The following is a 22,561-nucleotide window of genomic DNA, read 5'->3' as shown; positions in this document are numbered from 1 at the left end:
TTATTTTCCTCTACATTCTTCTTCTCCCCAGATGTTCTTTCTTCGTTGGTAGGACTGTATGCAGTCTTGACAAACAATAACAAACGATACTGCCCCCAGTTCATGTAGTGAATTGCAGTTACAAAAACCAATGTGGTTCTTTGTGACTGGAGCCTCTGTTGAAGGTTCTGTTTATGACGCGTCGACAATAAAAAATCCGTGTTGATGATTTTTTGTAGTCAACGTCGTCGATTTTCGTCGACTAATCATTGCAGCCCTAGTCTTACCACAGCACCTCTTTTGGATTAAGGTCTTGGCTTAAAGGCAATCTGTATCATGGTACCATTTGTCCCTGTGCAGAAATTCTCTCAGTGATGTCTCAAGTGCTCAGAACTGCCTACTGGCCATGATCCAGAGGTCTTCAGGTTTGTTCAGTCTCACATGTCTACAGAATATTGCCCCAGAAGTGTTGTGGAACACTTGCTATCCGCTTTTTGAAATTCTTAATAAAATGATAACTAAATCTTTTTAGCTGTTAAAATCTTTTCCATTCAGATAAATTATTTCAAAGGATATTTTTTTGATTTTATCTTTAAATGGCCATCACATGTTGTACAACTATATTTATATTATAAGTTAGTGCACATATCCCTATTTTTTTTTAGTTAACCAACAAACCTGTTAAACAGGTATGCTATTTCTGGCTAATGGTTGTACAGTATGTAATCTTTCATATTTAAAGACAAGTATATCTGTTAAGTCTTTTTCATAGTACCTTTACAATTAAATGTTGTACAGCAGCACTTTATATTTACATGAGAAAACTTTCTAGATATCAGTTGACTTACCTTAAAGTAGGAGAAATTGTGTTCCAACTTGAGACTCCATTTCATTCATGCCTGGCTTCTTAACCAGACAATGTGAATTTCATAATCTAACTTTTGCTTATTTTGGTGTGATAGAGCAAGCCTTACCTTTCACCAACAGTGCACCTGTCTTCACATTCATAGCTTGATATATATTTGATTATCTCTTCATCTTATTGTCTCTTTGTAGGTCAGTTTGCTGACAGTAATAACAGTTTGGAATATTGGGAGGCTTCCATTGGAAGTTCATACATGTGTAACAAAAATCAGAATTTTAAAATCACAGACAACCTTTTTCTCACCACACTTGATTTAAGAGTACAGCCATTCAATGTGACAGACAACAAATTCTCAACAGGTATGTTTCAAGAAAAAGGTGTCATCTTGTGCTTCTTTTGTCTTAAGTTGTTTAATGTTTCACAATGACATTTTTATACCTTTAAAGTATTAACCTTTCTTTCATTTTTAAGTTTTTTCACTGAACTATATGTAAATGTGCAACTACTTCAAGTATAATTATTTATATTAGTAATTGTTTAAGAATAAAGTTGATAACCAAATTAGGTGAAACTGAAAGCTATTTCAGATCTCTGTGTATCCTACAGATTTACTTTTAATATCATTATGAAGTTTAACACTATTGGGTAAAGCAGGTTTTAGATTTACTTGATTTTGTGATTCATTTGTGGGGAGTAGCTGTTCATTTACTGCATCATTTGTTCATAAAGGTTGTTTGCTAGCAGCAGTATTAGTAATGGTGTATACTAGGATTGCTCAAAAAAAATGTATTGAATTTTACTTTTCATTTTATTCACAGATATTTTGAGCAGTTAATCTATTCTTTGAATACCATGTTGATATATCTATATCAGCAAGGTATGCAGAAGAATATCTAACATAATGAAGGCAATAATGAAAGGCATCTTGGCGCAATTTGATTTCTTTCTATTAATAATCTTACTTTCTTTTTTTTTTTTTTACAGAAAAGTCAGATTGTGTCTTTTAGATTTTATTTCCTAAGCCACTGTTTTATTAATTTCTTTTCTTTTGCATGATTTCTTTCTACCTGCAGCCCAGCAGTGTCCACTAGACGATAACAGCCTTCTAATTCCAATCATAGTTGGAGCTGCCCTGGCAGGATTGATTCTCATTGTTGTGATTGCTTATGTGATCGGTCGAAGAAAGACTTACGTCGGATATCAGACACTATAAAGCGATTTTCTGCCCATCCCCCAAAATTGGCACAATGTTTCTCTTTCAAAAATTTTAAATAAATTACTTTTGTGAGTCAAGTGCAGGTTCTTTTTAGCATAGTTCTGTTCTTTTCATTATGTACATTTTAATACATGTAGCCAGGCTACCATAAGGTGCTTTGCAAGCAACTGTTGGCCATCTTTGTGCCAGTATCATCTGACCACCAAATGAAGGCGGTAATATCACTTAAGTTCTTTTGAGTTAATAGAACCTGATCTTGTGTTTCTGACTATCTCTGAATGTATTGGTGTTTTATGCTAACTTTCTGTTACATTTATTTCCTTAGTAATGGTTGTAAGTAACAAAGGTTTTGTCACATGTATCATTAATTTGTCTGTATTTTATGATGCTGTTATTTAATTAAAAATGGTTAAGTGTGTTTAAGAACAGTTTACATCTGCCCAGTTGTTTGGTACCCATCTCAAATAATTAGTTCACAGCACACACTTTGTAAATAAACAGGCACTGAAAATATGTTTTTGATGATCCTTAAGTTTTTAAATTACAGATTATAATGCATATTAACGATTTGCATTGGAAATGGTGTAATTTAAAACAGGTTTACCAAGCTGAATCTTTGCTTATACATGACCTGTTTGTGAATTATTTTGTAGTATTTTGATTTAAAATGAACCTGCACTTGCCTCCATTACTTTGCATTCCTTTGATTTTATTCTTAAATTTGTTCTTCATAATTTCCTCCAATGAACATCAGAGACTCTTTTTTTTTTTGGGCATATCTGCATGATGTTTTAATTGTGTTCTCCCGGTTCCAGTACCTACATTTTCTGATTATAATTATTTGTGGGTGGTAGAGCTGGTAGCAGTCTTGAAAGTGAGGATCTTCCATAGATTTTGGAAGGAAAAAAAAACTGTGGAAGATGTATAGTTGCTACATATCTTAATAAATATCTTAATAAATTAACACGGGGAAAATCAGACTAAAGTAATGCCCTTGAACTGAGTTTTTTGTTTTTTTCTTTAGTGCAGTCAGGCATGCAACCCACTCTCATGTAAAGTTGATTAAATGCAAATTTCTTTCGATATACTCAGATAAGATTGCCTGCTGCTTATCCAAGTTGCATATTGTACTTAATAAAATATAATGTAGTGGTAATTTTAACAGGAAAAAAATGTTGCATTTTAAAATAAGATAATTACATAACACTATACAGGTGTATATTATTACAGATTATAACACCTTTTGCCACTTAGATATAAAAAAAAGTTAAGTTAATGTAGCTCTCCTGAATAAACATACATTACCAAAATAGTACATGTTTAGATGTAATCTTTGATATCTGAGTGCCTTGTTTGTTTTTGATGAAAAGAGACCATTCACTTTTGTGTATTTTTTTAATATATTTACTCCTTTATCTGTTTGCACTTTGCGTTGACAAGCTTGGTATAAATTTTATTTATTATAAACGATTATTGTAGTATTTTGCTAATTTGGAAGCTCAGGATTTTTTTTTAACATTTGTCCCCATGTATATAGTTACATGCAACCTTAATTGTCCACTTTTTCAAAAGAGTTGGTTGTAAAAATGAAAATCTGTAAACGCAAATATACAAGTTTGTGACTCTTGGTGCATGTTTATGAATTCAAATACCTTTTAGTACCCCACTGGATAAAAATGTAACTCCTAACAAACACTTTTGGTTATAGCCGTCTCTAATCACATTTTTTTCCCCTTTTAATATTACTTATCTGAACTCTGCAAGAGTACATTTTGCAATATGGTAAACAAGATGCATTTTATGTGCGTGAGCTTTCAGTTTAGTAATCTCAATGCTTGTTTTCTTAATTATAAAAAGGGAAACTGTAGAATAGTACTTTTTAATGTATCTATATAATTTAAAAAAAATATTTTGAAACTTGCACATTTTTTAATTCTGTTGCAAAAAAAATGTTCAGTACAGTTGAAGAAATAAATAAAACATGATTTTGCAAGGTTTTTGTAAGTTTTATTCCATAGATAAATTTCTGTTTCTAGCATTTCGAAAACATTTATGGTTTAATTGGTTATTTAGACAAAATTAAATATCAAAATATTATTTTAAGATCCTGCTCTAGCATTTTGTATAAGAAATCTGTTCAAGTCCTCATTTTTCTCCCTTAGGACTGACTGTGTTCTCTGATTGCATATACTGTGCAGTACTATGATCTCCTCTCTAAAGAGCATGTTATGTTGCATACACAAAATTAACTTTTGGGGATAAGAGTCAAATGAGAAATAATACAATAGTTGACATACTAGTGAATATGTGTCGGTCTTATTTATTTATAGGTTTATTTTTGTGTAAAGATTTTTGGTAATCAATAAAAGAGAGCCTGAATGGAGAGAGAATCACTTTTTTTTTTAATTGAGGATTTGGCAAAACATTTTTGTATATTTCTTAGTATTTTTGTAATGAATCAGTTGAAAATGCATTTCTAGCATTAGTTTGTATGTTTTTCAGTATGCAAATAGCCATTTAAATGAGCAACCATAAAAATGGTTAGGAAACTGAGCATGTTTATCTATTAAAAATAAAGTTGTATAAAAAGGAAAAACCTATTTCTAAAAGTATTTTGGAAACTTTAGTCTTAATGTGCAGAAGTACAGTTCACCTTTATATTTTTGCAACTGACACGGCTTCTGTGATGAATTCTTCATATTCATTTTGTATGTTGGTCTTCCTCTTTGGCATTTCCTTTTTACTTACTTACTTTTTCTAATTTGCATCCAGTGGAAGATTGCCTGGCTGATAAGAAAGAGAACTACATTGTGCCTATTGCTGTTGGAGTAGCTCTGCTTGTTCTAGTAATTATAGTGATTGTGGCATACATTATTGGCAGAAGGCGAAATAGTAACTCTGGATATGAGCACTTTTAGACAAAAGAAGATGACCATGTTTTTACCAGCTGTGGTTTATCCTTGCCTATTAATTTAATGCTTTGAAACAGTTGGTGGTGGTCTTCATCTCTTCATTTTGTCTACCCTATAATGCTCCTGAATTACAAGAATAAACAATGGTTGCCTGTTAAGTTAGAAACACTCCAAAAATACATTTCTTTAAGATTTAAAGAGTGGAGCAGTCATTAAACTAAAGCTGTAATATATATTTTAATTGCCTGATTTATACCTTGATGGTGATCAAAGTTGTTTTTTTAACCCTAATCATGAAGGTTGTTATTTAGAGCAGGCCAAAATGCAATAAACCCGTCAGATTTTTTTTTTTTCTTTACTGCACAAGCATACAAGATTGACCAAAGATTCATTTCTGAGATTCTTAGTTTAATGTAGTTCACCAAGAAAATGTTGTAAATCAGTTCATTATTAGGTTCTGTGTTGGCTTGATTTCAGTCAGTTTTGCCTAAAGCATTTTAGGTAACTGTCTAATTCTATGGATCACTGGTTTAAGTATTTTAAAATACTGCATAGTTTATGTAATCTTGTTTTTCTTCTGTTTAATGTTTAAAATTGCTTTTCTTTGTCATTCATTGTGTACACATTTGTACTTTTCACAACCGATTTCCAGGATATAATGGTATCAAATTTATTTTTGATTTCTAGACATTATTGTTAGGCATTTGTTTTTCATCATGGACTGAAATAATTTGCACAATAAATGCCTTGAAATGTTTTTGTCATTGTGTTCTGAATTACAAAATATAAGAGACATACAAATATAAAATGCTTTGTCCAAATAGTTTGTGCATTTGTTGTGGTTTTCTTTTAATTATTCAGCTGCAGCTACTACCTTTACACTGTGTGTTTTCTATTTCTTTAACCATCTTGGTTCTCTGTTTAACTCTTCTCTCTTGTCTTCTTTCTGCAACAGCTGAGGAATGCTTCTTGGACTCTGACCTGAGCTTTCTTGTGCCTATTGCTGTAGGGGTAGCTTTGGGCTTCTTAATCCTTCTTGTTCTTATTTCTTACATCATTGGAAGAAAGAAAAGCCATACGGGATATCAGTCTGTATAACGCTTTGGGAGGGACATTTGCTGCTACTTTTCATGCTAACACAACAGTGAAACATTTAATTCCTTGCCACATTTCTAACAGGCTGGAAGTATGCTTGAACAAAAGAGTGATTTAGACATCCAGGATTTGAATGTGTTTCCTACTTGTGACTGTTGCTGTGCTAGTTTTCCGCTGTTATGTAATGCGGTTTGTGCAGAAATAATTTATCTGAGTTTCAGTTCCTCCAGTGTTTACACAGTGGAAAATACCATTCCAAAGAACAAATATAAAATCAGTTTGTTTTTAAACAAAATTGTAATTACAATAATGTATGGTTAAGATGTATTTTTTTTTGTTAAAATACCAAATGTTATCTGTTGCTTTTTAATATTGGAGATACTGTAAATGTACTATTTAAAATTTCTGCGAACACACTAATTTGGACACATTTCTTCTTAGAAAGGAAAGGTGGGTGAAATGCTCTCTGTTAAATCTAGCACTATTTGATGAACCTAAACTGTCATGCATGTAGATGCTACAAAGTTAATCATTGAAGGCAATGAAGTAATTAATAGGTGTTTGTGGATCTTTAAAGGTCCATCTCTGGGTTATATTTAAAAAATGGTCTTCAACACAACTTGTAAAAGGGTGCCTTGGTGTAAAATGCTATTGTCTTTTATCTAACTCTGTTCATAACTTCAGACTTTCTAAGGTAGTAGATGTTAGAGATTTAAATATTTGCATTGTCTGGAATAGTTTTCTGCATTGGTTTATGAAATTAATTTTTGCAACTTATATTCAAGGAGATCCAGAGAGTGGATTCTTGGAGTCCATGCTGCAGCTATTTCTTAAATTCTTCTTTATACAAAGCAAGTAATTTTCAACAAATTAAAATATAATGAATTAAATGCAGTACTTGCTTTCTTGGACTTATACATGTCTTCATATTACACTTTTGCATTTCACTTCATTCAAACTGCCTGTATATCATTTGCCTTATTAGTAGCATGTGAAAAATAACTGGAACTACAGCCGTAATTGTTCTTTGGACTTGGATAGGTAATTTAAGACGTCACTTTTACAGTTTGACATCATAATACAATTGTTCCACCTGTCTTAGTTTCATTTGATCTTTGTTTTGTAGTATTTTCTTCACATATCCTAATAAATGTGTCAGCTGTGCTGAATATATTTGGCATTCTTCTGTTTTTTTTCTCAGTAACACTAGTTTTCCAGTGCTTTCAGAAGACACACTGTTGTCCAGACAGTGACTGAAATGACCGATTGCTAGACTACATGCCACTTTGTGAAAATATAGTACAGTAATACCTCAGTTACCGAAGTACATACATATGTTCCAGAGCTTGGGGTTGTCGTGGGTTCATGCCACCTGCCACTGTCTTCTTGGACAGACCTGTTAACGCTGCTGCCACCCCCGTTGGGCTTTTGAACCACTGATTCAACCTCGCAGCTCACTTGAGATGTGAGACACCATCTGCCTCACATGCCGGTGGATTTTAAAAGTGGTGAGGCATTGCCTAAGTGATGGGGCTGTCTAGCTGCGCCCTGCTTGCATGCTCTCTGCCAGCTCCTCTCATGACTGGGTACAAACCCCAGTTATTTTGCTAGATGGCATTTCTTTCCTTCAGTTTCTATCCCCTTATAATGTGCATTTGTATCTCTAAAGTTATTGCTTAGCATTTTTGTGACATCTTAATGCAAATTATGTTTATATAAACATTACTAAAATTAGAATATGCATTAATAAGCATGCTTACAAGAAAAATAACCAGTACTGCAGTGATATTAATGTAAGGAAGTTCTATTGCTGGATGAGAGTAGTCTGGTACAGTACAGTACAGTACTTTAATTGGTGATGGGCCATAGTACATTTAATGCAGATTTCATTGTAAAGGAGATTTGCTCTCTTTAGAGGATTTATGTGAGGTATTACTGTACTTTTCATAGCTACACAAAATTCTGATCATGAGATTAAAGAGTGCATGAATGTTTTGATCTCTGCGTGCCAGTTCTTTTGGGTACACATACTGTTAACATAGAAATTTGAGCTTTACTTCAGTAAATGCTGCATTTGTATGACTGAAGTGCTGTAGAGGCATCCTACATTTCTTTAAAACTTGCAGAATTAGCCAAACATGCAAATGTCCGTGATACCTGATTTCAAATGTTAAAGAAAATTTTAAAACCCTTATTTTTTGCATTAGCAATTGGTAATAAGCTTGGTATATGCCTTGTTTAAACATTAATGATTTGTAGTAGTGTGAGAGATACCTGTTCAGCTTACACACTGTCTGATTTTTGCAACTCCCAAATGTTTTCAAAAGGAATTGCATCAAGACCTACACATCAACATTTTTTATTCATGATACTCCACTTCTTTCTTCATTATTAATTCTTCACTTTGCACTTTCCACACTGTGGTAGTGTTTTTTAATGATCTGTATTTATTGAATGTAGCTTTATAAAATCAAGAATGTGTTTTTAATTAACAATGGTAGTGGCATGGTGCGCTTTAAGTTTTATTGGCAGCTTTGGAGCCCTGTGTGTTTTCATCTTTTTCACCCCAAAGAGTAATGGTGCAGTGCCTTGTCTGTTTAGTTCAGTTCTCTGACAACACAACAGAATTACCAAACTATGGTGGTTTGCTTTAGAATTGAGTCCTTGTACACCAGCACCTCTGTCACCATTGCATGCCACCACTGCTTTTAAGCTGAATGCCAGCTGCTGCCGCTTCTGTTTACACACAGGTTGTAACAATGAAAAAAGAATATTGTAGAACTGCCCTTCATTGTCGTTAAAATCTTGGACAACACTTTTAGTTGGTTTCTGTATGTTATAGTCAACATTAAAACAGGAACTTACACTTGGTTTTACATGCAGCAAAGTTTATTAACTATTAATGAATAAAATCAGTGAAGTCATGAGATTATAAAGAGTGTAAAGACACAAGATGTGTTAAAAAAAAAAAAAAAAAACGAATTGGCAAGAGATCATGAGAGACTTGGGGTTTCCTTCATGATGTGCTAACTTGCTGAAATGGCCATCATGTGAAGCCCACTGGTAGCAGCATAATCGGCTTTTATCAGACCGCCCAGAGGAAGCTTTAAGTGGCAGTGTGAAGCTGGCGAATGCTAAACTCTGCCTTCCTGCCAACCATCTTCTCTGTCGGCACCAGAAAAATTTTCTGAATGACAGAGGTTTGTGAAATTGCACCAGTCCTGTTGTATGTGTATACGTTTATGGGTGTGTGTTGTGGTGGTTTAAGTGCACACACGGAATGAACTTACTGGATTGGATTTGCTTGCACTGTAATTGTATTAAAAGAAAATTGTGAGTACAATTCAATGCCATTATTGGCAATTAGAAAATACCTAAGATAAGTGATAAGGTGTAGGTCGGAGTGTCCAACTCCGGTCCTGGAGTGCCTCAGTGGCTGCAGGTTTTCAGTCTCATCCTTTTCCTAATCAGTGACCAGTTTTCACTGCTAATTAACTCCTTTTCCCTTCATTGTAATAGCCCTGTTTTTAAGGATTTAGTCCTCTGAATTGATTTGTTTCTTCATTAAATGGCAGCCAAACAGAAATGAGGTGTGAAACAAGCTAACAGATGACCAGCTAAATTGGAAGTTCAAACTCCAGCCAATTTCCCTCCAACCAGTTTCTTAATGAGAAGGCAATTCTTGCTGTTAATTAAACCAGTTGTTGAATATCATGACTTGTTGCTGCTCTCATTCTGCCACAGCAGCCTGTTGAATTTGTTTTTTTTTTTCCTGAGACCACCGTCAAGATGTTTTGGTAACCTGAGCAGACCAACATGACCAAGACCTTCACCTTTCTTTATTTTCAGGTGCGCTGGTCATGTGGCGGCTTGTTTTGTGTCTCATTAGTGATTAGCTGCTCATTAAGGAATAAAAAACAAGTAAGGGGTCTGAGTCACGTCAATTAAAACTAAGGCAAGATAAGTTAATCCGGAGCAAAAACGGCTCACTAATTAAGAAGATGGTTAGAATGAAAACCTGCAGCCACTACGGCCCTCCAGGACCCCCCTGGATAGATTTTGTTTAAACAGATGGTATGCAAGAATTAACATTCTACAGTAAGTGCAAAAACAAAAATACCAGCATTTGTCTCCCTACTTGACGTGAATAAAAAGAGACACAGGCAGAAAGTGGAAGTTAGTTTATTTAAACAGGACAACTAGTAAATACTTTTTAGAATTTTCTTTCATTATTCTGATATAAAAATGGCACACTTGTTGCACACAATCAATTGTATAAATACCAACAAAATGCTGCACCTAATTCCAGCACTGACTGTTCAGTAGATGTTATTTGACACAGAAGCTGCCTCTCTAGGATGTCAAAAGGTGTTCACCTACGACTACAACCTCTGATCTGTTAAATGACAAGAAGTGATAACACAATTTATCACTGGCGATGGCAATTTACATCAAAAACACTGTTAAATTCAATTAAACTGAGTCCAGGAATTAGATTTATAAAGGTCATTTTTAATGGCCAAAGCCTGTTGTAGCCATTAAAGACACACTAGTCATTTAATAATCTTTCTGCTTTTGTCATACATACTATGGAATAAAGGCACACTGCTGGAAGAGTACATCCCCTTAGAGGGCCAGTTGGAAGACCAGTAGTTTATTAGGAATTGTGCAGTAGTGGGCTGGAAACTGCTATTTGAAATTGTTTAACGGCCGGAGATGATTTGTGTTGTTAACTTCATTGTTACAGCATTGCAGTAGAAATGACTTGGTGATGTTTGAGCTACTTTCTGAATGCAGGTTTTGTATATTTATCAATGTCTGGATCTGAAAAGAGAGTTGTTTGGTAGGCTACTTTAATGTTTTCTTGTTAGCATTTCTTGCATTCTTCAAATGGACAGATGGCACAGTGCTACTGATTTAGAAGGATCTCCAAACCTTGGATAAGCAGAGAAGAGGGAGTCATTTACCAATTCCATATTTTTCTGTACTTAATTTATTGCGTACAGAATTAAAATGATTTTTTTGGCAAAACAGGATATATTTTGACCTCTTTCAACAAATTAGAATATAGGTACACATTCAGGTCAGTGTATATTTGTTCAGCCGGATGTGCTGTTATCCATTTTTCTATAGACTTTGATTATTTATGCAACAATTTTATCTATTTTCTGAGTGTTACAGTTATTAATTTATAGCTTTTTTTTTGTATGTCTATATAAAACACAGTTGAGAAAAGCTAAAAAAAAGTATGGTTACTCTGACTTTATTCACTTCTCCAGTGCAGCACAGTAGTCATGTACCAAAGGATTGTACCCTTCATTTCAGCAAACGTGTACCATGGTGCACTGCACACAGCTACCCAGAGACGCCTTGCTTCGATCTTCTGCCAGCTGCTGTGGTGCTATGCACCCACCAGAAGTGTGAAAGTGATTCTTCCAAGGAACCGATCGTGTGGCGAGTCATTGATGATCCCCGACCCATTGAGTTTGCACTGCACGGTGAGCAGGATGTCCTTCTTCACGTCGGGAAACTGAATCGCCACCAAAGGAGACGTGTAGTTCACCTGCGCACAAAACCAAGTTAGTTTCAGGATGATGTTGATCATCCATAATGCAGAAAAGAATATACTTTATCATTTAACTGGACAGATTTTCCCCATGTGATTAAAAATACACACGCAGGTTAAAGCATGCAGTAGAATTTCTCTCAAGAACTATCTATTCTATTAGACAGAGATAGATTTCAACGTTTAATAGAAATCATCCAAGGCTGGACAGGTCACCTCCCTGATGCAGGGCATAGTCACGAGTAAGTCGGAGTCTCTGAAGGAAACCAAGCACAAGTGTACACATAGCCTGGATGATGGGAGCAAACGGGGATACATTCATTAACAGTAAACTATTCATTTGTTGAGTCGGGGGGGTTATTTCAATCACGTATCTTTTAATTTAAATTCAATGTATTGCAACATTACATTGGTGGAATGTATTCCCGTTTGTGACATGATGGCATAGTCTTTCTTAAGAAAATGACTATATTACATTCGGAGCTAGTTTTACTCTATGTGCATAAAATGTGGGGTCTGTAGTTTATAGCCAGAAATGTCGCCTGGGTTCAGCTTCCCTCCTCATCACTCGATTTTAAAGTTGGTTGTTCTCGTTACTTTCATGGTTCTAGGATGTGTGCTGTTGTTTCAGGCCTTGTACTTGATGCTTTTTAGGTAAGTAGATCCCATAGATTCTACTTTGTTTCTTCCATGAGCAAATTTAGCTTTTTACAGAAGCTTAAGACGTACAGCGCCATCACCACTCCTCAAGCACACAGAAGAATTACAGAAAAAAAGAACAAAAACATCAGATTTGGCTTGTGATACTTGTAACAAAGCAGCCAGAGTGAGGCTTTAAGCAGCCATATTGCCAAAGATATGAAGGAGCCTCATTAGTGTTTATTGACACACTTCTGCTGAAAGGGAGTGTGAGAGTGCAAAGAGAGGATGTGCAGCATTGTTCAGAATGGCACTCAGTTTGCCTTCATTTTCTCTCTCGCTACAAGAGTGCATTCCAGAACTGTGCCCACCTCCTTCGTCTGCCTATTGGTTTGGTGGGCCTTTGTTCAAGGGCTGTTGATGGCCCACCACACCACAGCATAGACAGTCTTAATGGCCATTGTCAGAGTTGCAGGATATCACTACCCACGTCGAAGAAACGCAGACTCCTATGGAAAAAAAGCCTGCTCTGCCCTTCTATATATATATATATATATATATATATATATATATATATACACACAGTATATAAAAGCCAAATACCACTGACTAACTCATCACAAAATCCCCCAAACCATGAGGACTTGGGACTTGAAATTTGGAATGTAGGTTACCCTTGGCCCATAGGTGCTTGGTTTTAAGAATTTCGTGGTCCAAGAGCAAAATTTTCAGACAGGATTACAAGTGCACATTGTAGATTTTAATTTAAGGGGATTTGCTTTGTGGTCACAGCATGTTGAAATGAACACTTTCTTTACATGGTTCCCCAATTTCAGGGGACAGCGATGGCAGGTATGTTAAAGCACTCCTGCTTAGTAGGACTTTGTTGCATATCCCTTGCATACAATGACTGAAGTCTGTGATTCATAGACATCACCATGTGCTGAGGATCTTCTCTGGTGATGCTCTGCCAAGCCTCTAATGTGGCCATCGTCAGCTCCTGCTTGTTTTGGGGGCTTGTGCCTTCAAGCTTTCTCTTCAGCCTATGGAAGGCCTGCTCAAGTGGAGTAAGTTCTGCTAACTTGCTTGGCTATTCAAGAATTTTCAGTTTAGCTCTGTGTTGTCTTTGCAGTATGTTGGGTTATCTTGTTGTAGCATGAAGCACCTTACTTTAACTTCAGCAGATGTGATGTTTCTATACATCCCAGAATTCACTGACACTGCCATCAGCAGTTACATTGTCAATGAAGGTAAGTGTACCTGTGGCAGCTGCCCATGCCCAAGCCAAAAGACCCCCAAACATGGTTTGGATCTCTAGCAGTTCTTTTCCCATCTTCACACTTTGCTCTGAAACAGGGTCATCTTTGACTTGTCTGTCCACAAGACCCTTTTACAGAATTCTGCAAGCTCTTTTCAGTCATTTTTCACAAACTGTAATCAGGTCCCCCTTTTTGTGTGGCTAACTCATGGATGGCATCTTGAAATGTGGCCTCTGTATATTGTTCATGAAGTCTTCTGCAGCTAGTAGTCCCTGACATATATACATGTGCCTCCTGAAGACTGTTTCTGATCTGTCGGACAAGCATTTGGGGCTTTTTCTCTACCATAGTGAGGATCCTTCTGTCATCAGCAGTGGGGGTCTTCCTTGGCCTACCAGTCCCTTTGCAATTACTGAGCTCATTAGTGCATTCTTTCTTCTTAATGATATTTTTAGGTATTCCTAAGGTTTTTCAATTGTTTCATTCTTGTTTTGCAGCCTCATAATGACTTCTTTGACTTTCACTGACTCATCTATTGTCCTCATGTTGAACAATGACGACTACAGACTCCAAAGATGAAGCAAGTCTAGGTGTCTTCTGTCTGCACTAATGAGGCAGCGACACACACCTGAGTTATCACAAACACCAGTGATGCCAATTGTCACAAACATTATGGTACCCTGAAATGGAGGGACCATGTAGAAAAGGGTGAGACTGAGACGCATACAAATCTGCAATGCGCTCTTGTAATCCTGTCTGAATTGTTTGATTTGTAATTTCAAACTGTGGAGCAGAGGGGTAAATCAAAGGAAAAAAATGTGTCTTTGTCTCATACATTATACAGGACACGATAGATAGATAGATAGATAGATAGATAGATAGATAGATAGATAGATAGATAGAAATAAGGCTTTATTTGTCTCCAGGGGGAAATTTAAGGTAAAATATAACAGAATAAATGTACTTGTTTATAAATCATCTAATGATTTAAAAACACGTCATTTAAACATTTAAAATCTGAAGAAAAAGTGTTTATAAAGTCACTTGAAAAAACTACAAATTCCAGCTCTATCCAGTTAGAAAAATGTACAACGTGAACAATGTCTACTTACGTGGACCAGTTTGCCGTAATACGGGTAATACTTCAAGCTGAAGGAGTTACTCGGGTAAAATGATGGAGGTCCAAGGTCTTCTTGCTCCCCTTTCTAAAATGGAAACATTATGATATTCATGTAATATGTACTGTTTAATCATTGGATTAAAAAACAAAAATGGAGACATGGTTACCCCATTGTTGAGAGGGCCCTGCAGCATCACTGCATGTCTTTTTGGTGATTAAATAATACTATAACATTTGTAAACAAATTTGGTCTTTTACATACAGTACATCAAACACCAGAACGGAGAAGAATGTGATCTCAGTGATTTTGACTGTGGCATGATGGCTGGTGTCAGACAGGCTGGTTTGACTATTTCTGTAATTGCTGATCTCCTGTGATTTTCACACACAACAGACTCTGGAGTTTACTCAGAATGGCGTGAAACAAAAAAACATCCACTGAGCAAGAGTTCTGCAGATGGAAAAGTCTTATTGGTGACAGAGGTCAGAGGAGAATGGCCAGACTGGTTTGAGCTGGCAGAAAGGCTGCAGTCACTGAGATAGCCATTGTGTACACCTGCAGTTAGCACAAGAGCATCTCAGAATACACAACATGTCAAACCTTGAGTGGACTACAACAGCAGAAGACCAACCACATCAACAGCCAAGAACAGAAAGCTGAGGCTGCAGTGGGCACAGGCTTAAAAAACTCTGAGCTGAAAAACAGATGGTAGGCTCAGAATTTGGTGCCAAATGCACAAATCCATGCACCCGGCTTGGCTTATGTCAACTGTCCTGGTTTGAATGTGCTCAAAGTGACTGACTGCCTTTTTGTCCAAGGTGAGGTCTATCAGAGTCTCCCCTTTAACTTTGTTTTCAGGAGTCTTTCTTCTGCTAACTTCTGTTCATTATATTCATCTCTTGAAAAGACAATGCTAAGGAATCAGAGGTAAGATCCAGCCTCATATATCAACCACTAACAACAGCCAGTACAAGTGACAATAATTCATCTTAATAAAAGCATAAGTGTCTGTGTGTCCTTCCAGTTGCTATGTCTCTGTCATTCCAACAGATAGCGCATCACAAACATTTTAAGTAAGAAAATGCATTTGTCATTACAAACTATAGCAAACCACAAACGTTAACACTGCTTTTATGAATCCCACACCAAATGGCATATAACAGACACATACAGCACTGTATGTAATGCATGGTGCACTGCAAATGCTAACACTGAGGTCTACTTTGACTACTTACATTTCAACCTGGCTTACACGGGTAGCACAGCTAGTGATCCTACAAACCTATAAAGCCCGCATCAAACCCTCCTCCAATAAAATCTGGTTGCCCTACTCCTACAGGATGAGAGCACTAACAGCTGCCATCCGTCATCATGGCCACTTCAGGGTCAGGGTTCAGGGTCTCAGGGGCTGAAGCCGATTCGATCAGCAGCAGGTTGGGTGCAGAAGAAGACAGCAGTCCTGTTCTGGGTATAATCACTCAAAATGCCAGTTAATATGAAATGCACATATCTGGAATGTGGATGTCAGGCCTGTTGGCTTTGTTTTGGGTGATCTGCACATACACTTGCCTGTCTGCAGAATGAGTGAGAGTGAACATTAGTCCATTGTACTGTCCATTGTCCATTGAAACCACACACTGTCAGGGGAGACGGGGTCTTAGTGTGCCCTACCGTGGCCTTGGCATCGCACCCTGAAGAGTTCTCAGTGGAGTATTTGATGGAAGTACCTGTTCACACTGTAAAGGAGAGGCCCTAATCTTTGTTGTGGCTTATCTTAAATATCTTTACATACATTTATCTGTATATAAAATTGAGTTTTTTCTTTCTGTCTGTTTGAGTATTACATGAAAACCACCACACCTATAATTTCTACAAAACTTTGCAGTTATTTCTGCTATAGTGTAATTTATAATATAGACTAATTATTTTTTTATATTTTCTAGGTATAAACATCTATAAAAAATAAAAACTGAGACAACTTCACTAAAAGTTGCCTTTTTTTCATAACCCTTGCACAATTAAACCTCAAAATTTACCTAACACAACACAACACGATATTGACTTAAAAAGAATTACAAACAAGACAACATCAATTTCAGATGTTTATTCATCCATCCATCCATTTTCCAACCCGCTGAATCCGAACACAGGGTCACGGGGGTCTGCTGGAGCCAATCCCAGCCAACACAGGGCACAAGGCAGGGAACCAATCCCGGGCAGGGTGCCAACCCACCACAGGACACACACAAACACACCCACACACCAAGCACACACTAGGGCCAATTTAGAATCGCCAATCCACCTAACCTGCATGTCTTTGGACTGTGGGAGGAAACCCACGCAGACACGGGGAGAACATGCAAACTCCACGCAGGGAGGACCCGGGAAGTGAACCCAGGTCCCCCAACTGCGAGGCAGCAGCGCTACCCACTGCGCCACCGTGCCGCCCCCAGATGTTTATGTTCATTACAATAATTATTGACAATTTTTAAATATTTATGCCTATTGAAAAAAGATGAGATTTTTATGTTTGTTACTCGATAACTCTTTGAAGGTCGATTGTATCAAAAATACGTTCCCTCTTTTCTGAATGCTCATTTTATGTTGAGCAAAAAAAGACCATGTTCAGTTTTTCCCCATAGCAAATAATAAGCAAGCGTTTAGGATGAGATCCATTCCTGAGCTGGAGTAACAAAAGTGTTTTGAGATGGCGGGAGTGAGAGGGGTGGACGCTTCATGGGGATCCGCCGGGGCTGCTCAGGGAGGAGGAGGGCGTGTGTGCTGCTTGTCCCTCAGCGATTGAGTCGTACGCTACAACTGTGGTGCAGTCTGCACACTCTAAAACGTTCCCCTTACAGGGATCGAACGTCAGACATCAGCACCTGAGGAGATGCCTCTGACGTTGCGCCACAGCAGCTGGTTCACTTACTTGACCAAGGAGTGACCCCAGTAAGGGGAAGCAAAGGTGATGAGCCCCAATTAGGGCGGAACACGTGTCGTGTACTCTTTGCATTATTTGGCAGGTACACTATCACATATCTACGATCTGCTTCTCGCAACTGAGAGGACATGGCAGATGTCTGCTGACTGGCCAACCAACCACAAGTGTTACCTGGTAGGTGACCATCGAAACTATTAGTTTGCAATTGAGACCTATATATATATATATAAACTTAAAACTTGAAATTGTTACAATTGTACAACTTTACGTAGCTAGTTCTAAGTGACCATCGTGTATGAACATGAACTGATGGGGCCCAGCATTAATCAGCCTGTGGATCAGCAGAAGTTATGCCAACTAAGGAGCTCCTAGTTGTGTTTTGACACATTGAAAGGTGACAGTAATATGAAACTTTACATTACCTGTACTTCACAGCTCACTGAAACAGCAGTTCCATCGCCAGGCAAGTAGCCAACTATCTGAAAGAAAATGAATGAAGAGGTGTGGGCTTCTTGGTAGCAGTTAAGGGAACAAAGCTCATTTATGATCCTCAGTGACATGTTCTCCATTTTTTAAAAATACACAAATATTCTGGACTCATTTTATTCCTGTTTGCATTAGCCTGAATCTTCCTATAGACAGATTCTGTCTTGAACAAATACTGTAATACCTGAAAGAAAGGATCTGACTCCAGTAAGTTCATGTTTATTAACATGTGTACACTACTGACAGTAATACAATGTCAACAATGGACGAGAAAACAGGATAATAAATACAACATACATAAAACTCTACTTCTGTATAATGCAAGATTTATATGTCAGTATGAGGGGCTCCTGATTGACTTTATGGCCCGTGTAGACTTGTAAAACCAGCTCCTGAATCTAGGGGTGCAAGTGCTAAAATTCTCCACCAGAGGAGGGTGACAAGTGACTATGCAGGATGACTATAATTTCCACTGAGCTAAAATATCCATCGTTTTGTTTCTGTACTAGTTATTTCATTTCTTGTATTTCCTCCATTACTTACTAATTTAACAAATTTCAAACCTTTATGCTACAGTAAACCAGTGATGTTGTGCTCAATGATGAACTGTGCCCATTATGGACATCGCAGGCTGGAAGAACAGCATTCTAACATCTAATAACTGGCAACAGAAAGTTTATCTCCTGTCTGTAGTAGAGTTGTGCCCCTTAGACTGAGCAGTTACTGTACTCCATGAGTGTACCGACAGTGTTGTTAACTTCACACTTTATTTACTCTTCTGTGGCACTCCATGCTTGGCCCTGCTTTGTTGTTGTACCGTTATAAACAATGACCAACAACAATGCACCGCCGCCTGAACAGCAGCATTTCTCTGATTGTCACAAAGCAATTCTCTTTGATGAATTAATTCTTTTTTTCCAATTACTGGCAGTTTACGTCAGACCCCAGTAAGGGCTAATTAACAATATTGGTATTCTCCCATTGCTATAAGACTAGTGCCTATGCAGGTTTCTCTGTATTAATGTGTCATGACCTGGAGTTTAATGTTTTACAGATTCTATTATGGCCTCCAGGAATCTGGTCGTCACGTTTCTTTTTGAATCTGTAATTGTTTCTTGCATTGCCATATTAACTTCATTATAGGCACTGCTATCTTGGGCACCTGTAGCCAGGGACACATTCACGGGCTGCAGACAACATCTCCCAGAGGTCGCACCTACTGAGTTTATACAGTAAGTGCAGCGAAACGGAGCATTCATTGTCCAAGTTTGTGGATACAACCTAATACCTAGGATTTTTTTGTTGTAGCTTTTTAAAAAAATTGCTTCTTTGAACTCCTTTCTGCCTGCCACTCAACTAAGATTGATGTGTAACTAGCCGTTCCCCGCAGCTCTGCCTGCATATTAGTGAAACAGGACAAACTTTAAAAATCAATAAACAAAAAGGTATCTCTAAGCTAAGCAGAGGCAAGTTACACTCCAAAACACAGAGGTAGACCGACTTCCCACTCCTGACATCACGCTTCTCCCTCCCCTCCCCTATATCAATCCTCCAAGCGAACTATGATTCTTAGCGCGATGAGAGAAGTTGCAAAATCAACCGGAATGTTCAAGCAAATTCTAGAAAAAAAACGTTAAGATCCGTTAAGCAGTTCTCTCATTCGCTAGCTAAGTGGATATAAGATACGCCCCGAGGCTGGCGCGTGACTGAGGAGGGAACACCAGCAACCTCTGCCGAGCATCAGGCAAGTTGCAGAGGCTGATGACGTTATGAGGAACACCAATAATAGGAAGAAGAAGATGAAAAAGAAGAGGAACACAATTTACTGAACTTCCAAGTGTGGGATACAGAATGCAATAATGACAAAGACAGAGAAATGCCTGCAGGCGGCAGAGGGCTGTATGTTTCACTAGCAGAACAATAAAATGTTGTGTTTTGTCATGTGGGTAAGTTTTACGCTTCCTAGTTTGTGTTGCCCGAATGGCCACCTCCAAATTGGACAGCTGAACATGGATGAGTGTCTATACACAGGGTGTGTCTCCTTTGAAAATATACAAAATTTTATATTTTGTCCATTTATATTCATCAGTGAATGATTGTGAATAATGCAGCTGGCTAGCTTCCCTGAGGATACAAGAAATCATCCATCCATCCATCCATCCATTATCCAATCCGCTATATCCTAACTACAGGGTCACGGGGGTCTACTGGAGCCAATCCCAGCCAACATAGGGCGCAAGGCAGGAAACAAACCCCAGGCAAGGGGGGGCCAGCCCACCACAGTACAATTAATCAGTTCCATCCATAACCCTTTCAATTATCGTAACAGTGTTGGACAGGAGAGCTTGCTACAGTATAGCGTCAGCACCAAAGAGGAGGCCACAGCTATCTGGCTAACTTGCACAAGATCTCTACCTTGGCCAGTTTGGTCTCCGAGTGTTCAGTCCACTGATTTGTCGTAATGGCCTGATTGTAACCCAGGTTAGGTACAGTTAGTGGTTGGCAGTTTTTTTAGAAGTGTAGAATGGAGATTTAAGCAAGTCTGTTATAACACAGGAATTCAGGTGACATATATAATAACAACCCTATAAATGTATAATAGTCTGCAAATGATTACAGCTACAGTGTGATGACATTAAAGCCTCCAAGGGTAATGTCCATACAATCTGGTCAGATACTTTTCTAATTCTAAAAAAGCCGCCAAGAAACATCGGTAAGGGATTAACTGGCCACAAATTTCCATATTAGGAGTGCTATGATATGATAACAAGAAAAATGAGTCAGCAGCAAAACTGGCTTGTACTTTGTTTCAAAACAAATACAATTTAATATTTAAAATATGATAAATCTTGCATATTCAAGAAAACATAACGCAATATGAGTTCATAGCCCTGCTGCTCCTTGCTGAGAGAACACCATTTGCTATTCCTCTCTCACTGGAAAGGCAGCTTTCACCCGAGGTTTTAAAATAAGACATTTTTCCTCCTTACTCTGTTCATTTTCATGAGAATGCATGGCTTCCCCTCAGAATAGCCGAAGGATGGATCCTCAATCCCTGAACAATTTCCCAAAAAAGACCTTTTGAACTGGCAGGCAGTCCTCACAGCATCCTCTGCTCCATCTCGCATGATGTAATTTTCACCGTTGCAAAGCAAGTTCTTTTTTTCTTGGATGTCATCGTCATAGGCTGCAAAACAGAAAGCAGAGTGAGAAAAACAATATGGGCCGTATACTGTAAAGGGAGTCCAATATTCAAAACGCCAATTCTGTGGCCTGGGATTTTTGCTTGTAGACTGTACTGTTGTGTAAGTGAGGACGGTCTCAGTCTCTACATCAGCTGAGCTGTGGTATCTGCACATTTTGTAACAAGAAACTGCTTTGCTTCTTAAGACTTCTCATATGCCTATTTCTGGATAATGACTATCATTTAAAAATATGTCCATCGCCAAGAAATAGAATTGTGTGTTACTTTAGTGAACCAATGCTGTTGTGTTCAGTGCAGGATGGCACAGTAGTTAGTGCTGACGTCTCACTGCACCGGTAAAGTGGGCTTGACTTTGGCCCGGTTCGCTCTTGGTGAGGAGACTGGATATTTAAAGCATGTCATAATGGACCAAGACTCTTTCTAACAGTTTGGCATCTATAGACTGAAGGCAAAAACAGAACAGAGCAGCACAAGTACTGATAAGTTTATTAAGTGGCAACATTAACCTCAAGCCACAGTCAGTGAACCTGGACACCCCTACCATTTTTTCTTTGTCATTAAATCAGATAAACATGTCCATCCTGAAGATGTTAAATATACTTTGGGCATCTTAAATAAATACATTTTTTAGCATAAACATTTGTGTACTACATCAGATATTTAGACCCCTTTGTAGCGGTGCTACAGGAGCTTGAAACTACAACTCCCAGCAGTCCCTGCAGTGGCTCTGATTGGCCTTCTCCTGAGAGTGCAGGGGCTGTTGGGGTCAAAGGAGGCCAGCGTGGCTTTTATAAAGGGGCTGGTGACCTGTCTGTCTACCTTCTGTTGGGTTACCTGTGCTTATTCACTTTGTCCTGGGTCGTTTCTTGGTTGGAGTCTGGATTGTCTGCCGTCTGCCTGTGTACATGAGGACTGTATGTGGATTTATGGTCATCCTGTGAAGAAAGGAGCGCTCCTGAACCGTCCACCCGTCTTCATTTCATCATGTAATACAGGTAGGACTATCTTTACATTCCCATTCAATATGCAGATCTCTGGACCATTTACCTTCATCATTACATTTCATCTGTTGCCATTTTTCATGGACTTTACTGTGTGTGTTTTGTTTGTGCTTTGTTGTATTTAATGTGTAATCGCTGTAAGGGGAACAGGGGTAGTATCGTTGTTTTCATTATTAGTGTTAATATATTCTTTATTTGCTGTTTTATTTCTGTTGGCTTTTTGTCTCTGTTTGTGAGTATGTGAAGGTCGGGCCAAGGCTGGGTGTGTCCCTAGAA

At 37.8% G+C, this 22,561-nt stretch overlaps 2 protein-coding genes across 5 annotated transcripts in view; one reads left to right on the top strand and one right to left on the bottom strand.

The window, feature by feature from the left end:
- Positions 1 to 7,245, top strand: part of lamp2 (lysosomal-associated membrane protein 2) — a 50,343-nt gene extending 43,098 nt beyond the window's left edge. Inside the window, exons 8-9 of one of the 3 annotated variants that reach the window (XM_028815873.2) lie at positions 1,036 to 1,203; positions 5,928 to 7,245. In XM_028815873.2, the coding sequence (XP_028671706.1) occupies positions 1,036 to 1,203; positions 5,928 to 6,070 (311 nt within the window). In that variant the 3' untranslated portion in view covers positions 6,071 to 7,245. Of the gene's footprint in view, positions 1 to 1,035; positions 1,204 to 1,917; positions 3,762 to 4,832; positions 5,730 to 5,927 lie in introns of those variants that run through there. The other 2 variants (XM_028815872.2, XM_028815874.2) reach the window with 2 other exon arrangements.
- Positions 7,246 to 10,233: 2,988 nt separating this feature from the next.
- atp1b4 (ATPase Na+/K+ transporting subunit beta 4) overlaps positions 10,234 to 22,561 on the bottom strand; it is a 73,986-nt gene continuing 61,658 nt past the window's right edge. For both annotated transcript variants that reach the window (XM_028815871.2, XM_051934959.1), the window contains 4 exons: positions 21,070 to 21,266; positions 18,016 to 18,072; positions 14,644 to 14,736; positions 10,234 to 11,630 (listed from right to left, as the gene is read on the bottom strand). In XM_028815871.2, the coding sequence (XP_028671704.1) occupies positions 11,469 to 11,630; positions 14,644 to 14,736; positions 18,016 to 18,072; positions 21,070 to 21,266 (509 nt within the window). In that variant the 3' untranslated portion in view covers positions 10,234 to 11,468. The remainder of the gene's footprint in view (positions 11,631 to 14,643; positions 14,737 to 18,015; positions 18,073 to 21,069; positions 21,267 to 22,561) is intronic.

The sequence above is a fragment of the Erpetoichthys calabaricus genome, chromosome 12 (assembly GCF_900747795.2).
Source record: "Erpetoichthys calabaricus chromosome 12, fErpCal1.3, whole genome shotgun sequence".
Classification (NCBI taxonomy): Eukaryota; Metazoa; Chordata; class Cladistia; order Polypteriformes; family Polypteridae; genus Erpetoichthys; species Erpetoichthys calabaricus.
This window is presented reverse-complemented; position numbering and strand designations above follow the sequence as displayed.